Raw genomic sequence first — 12,361 nt, 5'->3', positions numbered from 1 at the left:
ATAATAAGTCTTTAAAAACCCAACCACGAGTTGTGTGTGCCCCGGAAATAGAATTTATGAGAGGAAGTAAAGTGCCAAATGTCTACTGGGAATATTGTGACATGAAAATGGCAACTAATATTTATTTGGCATAATGGAATTGTAACATGAAAACATCTACGAGTACTTATTTATTTATCTGGCATGCCTACTTGTGCATCGAGACGTTATCTAACATTATCACTTATTAAAATTATATTAAAATTATAAAATCCTTTTAATAACAACCACCTACTCAATACAATACATTACTCATTGAATTATAAAATAATCATGAGGTGTCTTAAATAATGGAACATGTTTCGTTCGACATAGCGAACATCATCAGCCTTAATTTACAAAGATTAGGTCAGGGCCCTGAGCTGAATGATAAAAATTGTTAAAAGAGTGACAATACCATAATAAAAAGTAAAATGATAACATTAGACTTGAAATTGTAACAATATGTACAGAAAGAACTGTCGTCTAGTTGTGGAATTTTCCATGCACATTTAATTCAAAACTATATCTCCTATTGTTACGTATTTGCTGGATTAATCTGATTCGCTCGATTATTGTTTGATTGCCGCGGCCCTGGGCAGTGCGAACTTTGAACGCTGGGAGCGGCTGACTTCCGGCAGCTTGGTGTGAGAGAGAGCAGTCTGTCTGTTGTGATGCATTCAACATGGCTGCGTTAAGGAGAGCTCTTAAAGAGACATCTTTGCGTAATGGGAGAACCGTAGTAATGGAGCCTGACTCTGGAGGATAACTCCAAGGACGTTAGGACTATGTCCTTTACATTTTAAATGCTTCTCAGTGTGCTCCAATCTTAAGTCTTTCATTGGTGTTAGAAGAAAACTTTGTGTGTGTTAACCCTTACCAATATGGTCAGTACTAAAAGTGTTGTCAGTCTTAGTATTGGATAACTCTACTCAAGTAAGTACTGGAATGTCTATATTATTCAAGTGATCCCATACAGCCAAGGAGCACATCCTTCGAAACTTTGGTTCGTTAATTAAAAACTGTAAACGTCTGCAAGCAAAATTCATTGTATCGGTTATGGACTAAATTCGTGAAAGTATGTAAGTAAATTATGTGGTAATTTAGAATCGCTAGTTATGCGTCTATGAGGTTGTATTTTGTGTGAGTTGTTTAATCTACTGTGTTGTGGTTCGTACCTTGTTTGCCTACTCATTCTTTGAGAGAGTTATTACTATTATTATCATCGTCGCGATGATTATTATTATTTTTGTTATTTTATTTTGCTGTTGATTTTTCTCCCTAATTTTCCTTAGTCATTTGTATTTTCCTTCTAACTGTTGCTGTTGCCTTTGCCGGCTAATTATTTGGATGTGATCGTTATTTGCAATGTTCGGTCTTTAATTAATGACACCTCATGTATGTATCCTAGCGTAATCCAAAGCCCCATTTATTCTAAATTACCTAATCTGTAGGCGAACTGTTTAACAAAAGAAAATATAATTTCTAACTATCACCTCTTGCATAAATAATAATTGTTATTATTATTTTTAATAACGTCAAGTCTGTGATTAAACTGAAGTTTGCTGGTCGATATTTAACTTAATTTATGCCATTTTCTTAACGTTTTCTTGTCACATTCTACTCATTGTTTGGGTTCCTTGCCTTTGTTATGATTACGTAATGTGTAATCCCCTTCCTATCTTATCTGATGTACACGTTATTAAATTTGGTGGCTTTGATGATTATTATGAGATGATGGCTTGGCGTCGGTAAACGATGACTCCTGTGGTGTGCTTCCGTGTTCTGTTATTATATGGTAATGTTTATAGTATTTTTCCCTTAATATTTTTCATTTAGTTGGGATAGTTTTACACCTTTGTTTTATTATAATTTAAACTGGTTTTGTTTATTTATGTAAATTTTATTCACGGTTGGAGCCACTGATTTATTGTACGTGTGTTCTTGTGTGTGCCTTTGCGTGTGACTTATTATTCGTTGGTAGTGTAGCAAATTTCAATTTTAAACAGTATTAATAGTCGTGGGCCCGCATACTGATTATCCTCTGACTCTTTTATTTAAAAAAAATGAATTTCCATGTAGTAATTACCTAGTGTTTATCGTTTTTTTTTTAAATTCTGGTTGTGACCAATTTTCCCTTTTTAAAAATATTTTAATCTTCCTGTACATTAAGGTAACGTAATTGACAATTTTATTTTATGGTATTAATTATGAGTTTTCCAACTTGATTGTTTGAGGAAGCCTATGTTAATGTCAGCTTCATTTCATCTTAATTTAAATTTCATTACAAAATACTGTTTCTCCCTTTAGTTTTAATTGCGTTTTTTAAAAAGAATATATTTAACTGTTCTTATACTATTTTAAAATTTCATATGTAAATTATTAAGTAAATATTCCTTTTTTTTTTTTAAATTTAATCTTGTCTGCTATTTAGTAGTCAGTAATATTGACCTGGCAACCTGTCAACGTTAATGTAAGACCCTGACCTTTTTCCTTCATGTTTTTGCACTCCACGCTTCGTATTTTGTGCTACTGCCCTTACGGTAAGTATTGTGTTTGTTTTCATTTTGTTGTTCGTGCATTTGCATTGTTTTGTGTATTTCTTGGTAAGGTTGCAGTAGTGTTTTGTCAAACAGTTCACCTACTGCTTAGATAATTTAGAATAAAGGGGGCTTCAGATTACACTAGGATACATACATGAGGTGTCAATAATTAAAGACCGAACAATGCAAATAACGATCACATCCAAATAATTAAACAGCAACAGTTAGAAGGAAAATACAAACGACTAAGGAAAATTAGGGAGGAAAATCAACACCAAAATAAAATAACAGAAAAATAATAATAATAATAATCGCGACAATGATAATAATAATAATAATAATAACCATCTCAAAAAAGGAGTAGGCAAACAAGGTACGAACCACAACACAGTAAGATTAAACAACTCACTCAGAATACAACCCCACAGACGCATAACTAGCGATTCTAAATTACCACATAATTTACTTACATACTTTCACGAATTTAGTCCATAACCGATACAATGAATTTTGCTTGCAGACGTTTACAGTTTTTAATTAACGAACCAAAGTTTCGAAGGATGTGCTCCTTGGCTGTACGGGATCACTTGAATAATATAGACATTCCAGTACTTACTTGAGTAGATGGAAATTCTAAGTTCCCATGAAGGGAATTAGATTCTTTTCCACCAATAGAGCATATAAAAAATCAGATCAAAAATTAGATGTATGGCTTTTCCGGCGTTTGCTCTATTAACCAGCGTTTCGTCTTAGGTCTGACACTAGACTCTTCAGAGTGGGATGTGTCAGACCCTACCCACTGACGCTGGGGTGTATGCAGGTGAACTTATCAGAAGCTTATTTATGAAGCACAGTCTGATAACTGCATACGGGAGATAAAACTCCACAATGGAATTAATGCCCGCCTAGCAATTTTTGATCTTACTTGAGTACAGTTATCCAATACTAAGACTTACAACACTTTTAGAACTGACCATATCGGTAAGGGTTAACACACACAAAGTTTTCTTCTTACACCAATGAAAAACTTAAGGTTGGAGCACACTGAGAAGCATTTCAAAAGTAAAGGACATAGTCCTAACGTCCTCAGAGTTATCCTCCAGAGTCAGGCTCCATTACTACGGTTCTCCCATTACGCAAAGATGTCTCTTTAAGAGCTCTCCTTAACGCAGCCATGTTAAATGCTCCAACACAACAGACAGACTGCTCTCTCTCACACCAAGCAGCCAGAAGTCAGCCGCTCCCAGCATTCAAAGTTCGCACTGCCCAGGGCTGCGGCAATCAAACGATATTATTCTTATGTTTCAAATATTGTTATCACTGAAATTAGATTTACATTCAATGTAATGAAATTTGTAACAACAATCCAAATATGACAAACCTTGAGGCAATTGTATAGGCTGATGATGCTTGTGAATAAAAGCGAAACATGTCCCGGTAAATTAGTGTTGTAACATTACAACTTAGCAACACAAACTGTAATTTGTATTGAAAAGGTGGATCAAAACAACCAACAAATTGTTAGTATATCATAGCATAGTTCAATACGGGTCTAATAATGAGATTAGTTACATGTAATCAAACGATAATTGAGCGAATCAGATTAATCCAGCAAATACGTAACAATAGGAGATATAGTTTTGAATTAAATGTGCATGGAAAATTCCAAGACTAGACGACAGTTCCAAACAATAAGCGATAATGTTAGATAATGTCTCAATGCACAAGTAGACATGCCAGATAAATAAATACTCGTAGATGTTTTCATGTTACAATTCCATTATGCCAAATAAATATTAGTTGCCATTTTCATGTCACAAATATATTCAAAGAGTCTCGATACAGCAACTAGAAAAGAATGATTGTAGGAATTTGTCCGATTTAGTGGAATTTCAAGTAGGGAACCAGAATGGGTACAAATTTCATGGAATTAGGAAAGGAAAATTAAAGACAGGTAGGTTAAATACGAGAGTTCACTGAAGGCAGTTGGTAAACAAGTGTTATTAGGTGCAAATTCATTCATTTATGCATAGCCATCACCATTTTTTAAAATAGGGTGGAGTATGAGATCATATCGCAGTTGGAAGCACATCATACGCGTGAGTTTTGTGTTCGTTGAAGTCGTGAAGCTTGTTCAGCATTTAGATTGACTGGCAAGATGTAGTGTTTACAGTGCACTATGTCGTCTGGTATGGGCTAGAATAAATTTGTTATTTTCATTTACCTCTCTTAGTCTCATCCATGGCTTTGACAATATGTAGCAACGGTAAACTACCCATCCTCATTTTCCTAGTACGCCTCTTCAGTGACACCTAGGCTATCTATGACAGCTGTTAGTGGAGCTGTAGAGGATCAAACCGGCCTTCGGGCTGAATACCTAATATACAGTACCGTATCACAGTAGTCTAAAATTGGGAATAGGAGTGCTTGGATTAATTTTCATTTAAGGATTAAAAGAAAGGCAATAAGCCTCCGGGGCCCAGGTGGCAGCACACTGGCCTCTCACCGCTGGATACCGTGGTTCAAATCCTGGTCGCTCCATGTGAGATTTGTGCTGGACAAAGTGAAGACGGGAGAAGTTTTTCTCCAGGTACTCCGGTTTTCCCTGTCATCTTTCATTCCAGCAACACACTCCATTAACATTTCATCAGCTGTAGAGGATCAAACCGGCCTTCGGGCTGAATATCTAACATACAGTACCGTATCACAGTAGTCTAAAATTGGAAATAGGAGTGCTTGGATTAATTTTCATTTAAGGATTAAAAGAAAGGCAATAAGCCTCCGTGGCTCAGGTGGCAGCACGCTGGCCTCTCACCGCTGGATACCGTGGTTCAAATCCTGGTCTCTCCATGTGAGATTTGTGTTGGACAATGTCGAGACGGGAGAAGTTTTTCTCCAGGTACTCCGGTTTTCCCTGTCATCTTTCATTCCAGCAACACACTCCATTAACGTTTCATCAGTCAGTCATTAATCACTGCCCTAGAGGAGTGCGTCAGGCTTCGGCAGCCGGCACAATTCCTATCCTCACTGCTACATAGGGGGCTTCATTCATTCCATTCCTGACCTGGTCAAATGACTGGAAATATGCTGTGGATATTCATTTTTCCATTTGAGGAAAGGCATTCTTGTGACATTTCATGGGGATATACAGCTGCACGAACCTTTCTCCATACATTAGTTACGTGTTCATTCCAAATCAGATTCTCATTGATAGAGATTCCAACATTAGTTACATTTTTAAGGTATGGTACAGCAATGTCATTGATGATGATTGATGTTAGTTATTATGTGTAATAATTTAGGATTAAGGGGTTGTTGTTAAGAGAGGCGGTAAGGCTTTCAATATCTGAATTAATGTGCTGGGTTGTTTCATATAATTAAATACTATGTTTGGGGCGTCGACCAATAGAGATCTTTCGCCCCTACTTGCATCATGTGATATGAACTTGCGAGTAATTGGAATGGAGGAAGTGTAGAGTATTGAATGTGAGGAAAGGAATGTTAAGGGCGACACAAACACCCAGTCCTCAGGCCAGGGATATTAATCATTTACAATTAAAAACCCCTGACCCAGCAAGGAATTGAACCCGGGACCGCCGGGTGACAGGCGGACGCGTTGCCCCCTACACCGCGGGACCGGACTAGTGGTGTGTTTGTATATCTGCAGATCATCAGCATATAAGTGGTAGTTATTATACAGAAGTGTGGACGATATGTCATTAATATGCAAGACAAACAATAGAGGCCCTAGAAGAGACGCCTGTGGGACACCAGATGATTTTACAGTCCGTTGGGATCTTTGATTGTTTACAACCATGCACTGGTGATAATTTGTAAGGTACGACTTAAAAATTTAGGGCAATCAGGCTGATATGCAGAGAGTGGAGCTTGGATAATAGTACCGGTACGTCTGTATTTACCATGTCAAAAGCAGAACTTAAGTCAAGGAGTGTCAGTATCGTCACCTGCCACTTGTCCACTTCTAGTCTTATGTCATCTGTTAGCTGAAGAAGGGCAGTAGTAGTACTGTGTCCCTTTCTGAAGGCACACTGCAATGGGTCTAAAAGAGAATGACTGGTTAAGAATTCTACTAACTGCTCGTATACGAGTCATTCAAGAACATTCAAGAGAGGTGAAGAAGAGAAATCGGTCAGTAATCAGATGGCTTATTTGCTTTGGTTTGCTTTAATATTGGGGTTACTAGAGCACCCTTCCATGTAGTTGGAAATGTCCCTGTAGTTAGACAGTAGTTTACAATGTGGGTAATAACTATGAACAGTGCCTTTTGGGATGTAACCTGTTCCTTTACCTAGTGACTTAACTGAATTCAAAATACACTTTACATCATTTACACTGAAGGGGTGAAACGAGAAATTATGTTTGTTTTCTGTGGGTTCACTGATTCCTTTATTTGGATGGATAGGATTTTGACGTTGAGATTCTTTTTTTCTGGGTTAGTTATAAAGCTAGAGTTTAATGTACGATCAAGAGATATAGTTGGAACCTGAGGTTCCTTACATTTTCCAACTCCCATACCTCAAAGTTGGTTCCAGGTGTCACATGCATTTAAGTTTCTTGTTACATTTTTAATGTGATTAAATTTGCTATTGCGAATTAATAAAAAAACAAAAAAGTAGTTCATGGGACGTAAAGCCAATAACATCATTATTAAATTCCAGCCTTTCCTGGAAATTATACACAAACATTTTCAGACTGCCTACATTCTCAACAAAAGAATTTCTTCCTTGTTTTGTAAATATACCTGAAACAAATACCAAAAGCGGAAGGCATACAAATAATATATTTTTGCAAATATTCCGGGTGTTTATGGTCAACCTTGAACTGCAATCATCGATAGACATCGGAACGTTAGATTTTTACGTATTGTTTTCCACAAGACCCTATCAAGCCTATTATTAGGCAATTATCCGTATTATGTACCTACCGTCACAGCAAATGAAATTTTATTGCCGGGCTGTATGGCTCAGACGGTTGAGGCACTGGCCGTCTGACCCCAACTTGGCAGGTTTAATCCTGACTTAGTCCGGAGGTATTTGAAGGGGCTCAGATATGTCAGCCTCATTGCGCCTATTTAAAACCAATAAGAACCTATTTTATAGGCCTACATTTATTTCCACGTACACAAGGTGCCTAAAACTCGTCATTTTGGGACCTAAAGATCCAATATCTAGTCATCACATATATTACTGTAAAACATTGAACAGATTACACTAACACCCGCTTTTACAGGAATACCAAGAATGTGTCTGACTCCATGGCTAAATGGTTAGCGTGCTGGCCTTTTGACACAGGGGTCCCGGGTTCGATTCCCAGTAGGGTCGGGAAGTTTAACCGTAACTGGTTAATTTCACCGGCAAGGGGACTGGGTGTACGTGTCGTCTTCATCATCATTTCATCCTCATCACGACGTGCAGGTCGCCCACGGGGGTCATATCAAAAGACCTACATCTGGCGAGCCGAACTTGTCCTTGGACACTCCTGGCACTAAAAACCATACGCCACTTCATTACCAAGAATGTATTTCTCATCAGTGATGGGAATAACACCATATCCCATTATACGTTAGCCAATAGCAATGTGAATAGCTACTAAAGCAATGGAGTGTCCTACACTTTACTAGGTTATAAAATTAAATGCCCTTCTGGGGGCGGGAGGGGGGGGGGGTCCCTGGACATCGCAATGAACACATCTTTCCTCTGAAAGGAATTCCACCTAAGATTTGCATTGTTTCTACTTCTTCATAATATTATAAAGCTTGCGTGGTGCATATTTCAATTCTACCATGAAAATAATGGTCTCTGACTTGAAGGGTAACAGAAGTAGAGGGAGACCAAGACGGCGATGGCTAGACTTGGTTTCTAATGATTTACACATCAGAGGTATAAAACTAAATGAGACCACAAACCTAATAACAACTAGAGGACTGTGGTGGCATTTAGTAATCACACAGAGGTTTACAGACTGAAGGCTGAAAAGCATAACAGTCTATAATGAAGATGTACACATGTATGTATTAAAACTTTTTAGGTGTTCAATGAAATACCTTCTTTTAAATACTGAATCTGGCAAAGTACAGTGAAGTGTAATTACATTTTACGTACCCTATAGGCCTAATGCATATTAGGTAGGATATTCTCGTCCAGAATGAATTCATACTCTAACTTAACACTTGGTGGAGGACTGGATTAGAAAATTGCTTCCATTTTATTATCTAGGCTTTAACAACCTGGGCAAACAAATTTATAATGATTAATAACTTATTCCTCACCATGAAGTTCTCGACTTCTAACGGACGCTGAATTCCTGATCTGTAACCCATTCTGTCCTTTGGCAGATGGAGCTCTTACATCCGAGGCTTGCACCATACCAGGAGTTTGCCTCTTCTGACGCATCTTCTGTTCCATCAGCTGGCGCTAAATAAATCATTACAGCGTATCAATGTCCAGGGTGTCATGAAAGGCAAATACTATCACCATGAAAAATCATTTGACACAAAACTAACAATCTGAAATTGAATTGCCACAAATAAATAATGAGTATAATTACCTGCTGCTCAAGCTTTTGCTGGCGAAGATTTACAGACGTCATCACTCCAAGTTCAACAAGTAAACAAAACAGTCGAATTAAAAATATATAAATGACATGAAACAAATTACACGAACACCCGCTTTGACAGGAATACCAAGAATAATCACAACGCCGCTACTCAATACAACACATTCTGTGTATATATGGATTATTACAGAATACCAACATGTACAAAATTCCTCACTGACATCATGTTGTACCTAAAGAATATGTTTCACATACTTTCTTTTCTTTGATGCACATTAATTATTGCATATCACATCTTCATTATACATTAATTAATATTGTGCTCAAACCATGACGGAATTTTTATTCTAAGGATATGTACTGATTTTCCTGGAAGACACATTGTCTTGTTTATGTTGGTCACGCGAGTCAAGGTGGACGGCATTAGAGAAATATGATATTCAACAGAAAAACAAGTGAAGGAAGTTTCCGTAACACTGTAAATAAGAACACCGAAGATGAATTAAATAAAATAATATTAATTGCTATTAATTATGAATGATAGATTTTTCAATAGTAATTATGTCCACATAAGACTTCAAATTTCGAATTGGGTCAAGTTATTTCGAATTCGATTCTATACTAGTGTTTAAAAAAATATATTTATTTTGCGAAATAATATGTCCCGATGTAGCCAACATTTGAATGGAAACATGCAACTTGAAAGTGCAATAATACTTTTCTTAAAAAATAATTGACCTTAAACTTCTTGCTTGCAATAATTTTTTGCTAATTCAAAATATTGACTAACTTCTAGTTCTTAAATAAATTATCCAGAATGTCCCAACAGAAAAGGAATTCAAGAAAGCAAAATTCAACATTTGACATTTTTTCCTTCTGATCTCTATGCTATGCCAGGCTATGCCCAGATGACTGCAGCAGCTGGGCAGCGATGGAATACATAACCCTAGGAACACTAGCTGTGCTTGCGAATTGAAAACACGTGTATAATCGTATAATTTGTTTGTGTTGAATTATTGATCATAGTTTTCTCTGAATTGCTTCAGATTATTGTTCTGTTTTCAATATGAAAATGATTGAGAGCGTGTGCTGATACATTATCTATTCACTGCACGCCGTGTAAACATCTTTCAAACAGCGTGGGGTTCAGTGTTTTGAGGTCGAATATCATGCCACACAGACCAAGTAAGTATGAAATTGCATGGTAATCGACGAATTGTAGTGTAGCAAGGAATACATGATGATTCACAATGTTCTGTCAATTTGTGATTCTCTGAACGATGGAAGGTTCTAACCTCTGTGCGACTGATTGCTTTTGGATAACTGAAGAATACGAAGTTATCCGATGAAATCTCTGTCGGTGTACACACTGAAAAGACTGGATTAAAAGTAATACATTACGACTATAATAAAGGAATATAGCCTGTAAGTGAATTAACAACAATCCGCTTCTTTACCATAACCCACGTTAGGCCATCTGTGTAGGCCCTTACATCCTCGCATCTGGTAATATTAGTAGGCCTATAATAATATATCTTTGACAGAACGGAAATTGGCACAACTTTGATCGATAAATTAATATTGTTTCCTTACATTCAGTCTATCAGAGATTTTTTCTCCATGATGCAATGTCTCCTGGGAAAACTATAGTATAGTACGCGCAACTTTTCTTGAGCCCTGGTTCCCATTCGTTACTATGGAGATTCGGGCTCAAGAAAAGGTGCGCGTACTATAAAGGGGCCTCAAAGGATTAGTAACACGAGCCACCACTAGGTGGCGCACGCGAGTTTGACAGTCGTACTAGTAGTAAATGTACTTCTAGGGGCGGGTGGGTTGGTCCCTGGCAAGCGTATTGAACACATCTCTCTTCCAGGATCATTTTAGGGTGAGAACAGCAGCGTTCATTCTAGAGATTTTGACACCTGCTAATTACACTTCATGCATTGCCCTAAATGCCCACTTAGTACACCCAGTATTCGTAGTAGGCCTACTCATCAGGACAAAACCCCAAAATTTCATTGTGATGTTTTGTCATTGGCCGTTATGGTGAAATTGGGCAAAATTCTTCTTCATGAATTGATGACAAATATCTTTTCTCAGTTGTTGTAAATAATTCCATGTTTAATAAGACAAGTATCTTTCACTGGACCCATTTCTTTAGATTTAGGGTGGACACATGCATGCGATATTTAATTGTTCGACAGTTTTGTCATATCTCAAAAGTCCACAGCCTGAAATTAGTCTGCACATACAGTCGACACGACTGCAGATCGGCATAACAGTCATAAACCAGTCGAGGAGGATTTATGATTATTCAGTATTCAGATGTTAATATAAATAAGAAGTTATAGGAAGAAGTTGGTATAGATGTGGTTTCTGGATGGACACAACTAGATGTATAGGCCCCTATAACAGAAGAAAAGTTGGTAAGTTTTATTTATTTTTATTTTAGTAATATTTCCTTAAACAGCTACAAGTATTTATACATTTCAATACACATGTAGTATGTATTTTTGTTACAGGTGCAAAGGGGCCGGGCTGAGTGGCTCAGACGGTTGAGGCGCTGGCCTTCTGACCCCAACTTGGCAGGTTCGATCCTGGCTCAGTCCGGTAGTATTCGAAGGTGCTCAGATACATCAGCCTCGTGTCAGTAGATTTACTGGCACATAAAAGAACTCCTGCGGGACTAAATTTCGGCACCTCATCGTCTCCAAAAAACGAAAAAGTAGTTAGTAGGGCGTAAAGCCATTAACATTAAACAGGTGCAAAAGTGCAAAAAAAAAGTGTTTAAATTTAATAACATCCTTTGCCAGAGAATTGAAAGCACAAAGAACAGCATTTGGTCAAGTAGCTACCAAATGTAGGAAACATAAATATTTTTTGAGAAACTTATTTTTCTGAAGTTTTCAGTTGAACAACGGCCCACTGATAGTAATATAGATACTTGAAATACTGCTGTTGAAACTGAAAATGAAGAGAATTTTAAACAGCTTCAACCACGGCCTTTACGGAGCCATAACAAAGAAAAACCTGCTCATCATTTTCAAGAATCTTTACTTTAAATTCTAAATGATGATCGGGATGTAGATAGGAATTTTGCACTTTTTTTAGTCCCTACATTAAAATAACTGATGTAAGACTAAAAATTGGATACAGGAATATAAATTTTAGAAGTACTTTGCCGGATAAAAGCGAGGAGGGTATAAAACTTTCCATCAACCAGC

At 37.2% G+C, this 12,361-nt stretch overlaps 2 protein-coding genes across 3 annotated transcripts in view; one reads left to right on the top strand and one right to left on the bottom strand.

The window, feature by feature from the left end:
- The window catches only part of ktub (Tub domain-containing protein ktub), a 162,434-nt gene extending 153,155 nt beyond the window's left edge, over positions 1-9,279 (bottom strand). For both annotated transcript variants that reach the window (XM_067144422.2, XM_067144423.2), the window contains exons 1-2: positions 9,129-9,279; positions 8,851-8,995 (exon numbers count right to left, since the gene is read on the bottom strand). In XM_067144422.2, the coding sequence (XP_067000523.1) occupies positions 8,851-8,995; positions 9,129-9,170 (187 nt within the window). In that variant the 5' untranslated portion in view covers positions 9,171-9,279. The remainder of the gene's footprint in view (positions 1-8,850; positions 8,996-9,128) is intronic.
- Positions 9,280-10,049: 770 nt separating this feature from the next.
- LOC136866306 (RNA-binding protein 28) overlaps positions 10,050-12,361 on the top strand; it is a 188,006-nt gene continuing 185,694 nt past the window's right edge. The window contains exon 1 of the mRNA XM_067143149.2: positions 10,050-10,322. Within this exon, the coding sequence (XP_066999250.2) occupies positions 10,307-10,322 (16 nt within the window). The 5' untranslated portion in view covers positions 10,050-10,306. The remainder of the gene's footprint in view (positions 10,323-12,361) is intronic.

This window comes from Anabrus simplex, chromosome 3 (assembly GCF_040414725.1).
Source record: "Anabrus simplex isolate iqAnaSimp1 chromosome 3, ASM4041472v1, whole genome shotgun sequence".
NCBI classification, from domain to species: Eukaryota; Metazoa; Arthropoda; class Insecta; order Orthoptera; family Tettigoniidae; genus Anabrus; species Anabrus simplex.
The sequence above is the reverse complement of the archived record's forward strand: the minus strand, read 5'-3'. Positions and strand labels throughout refer to the sequence as shown.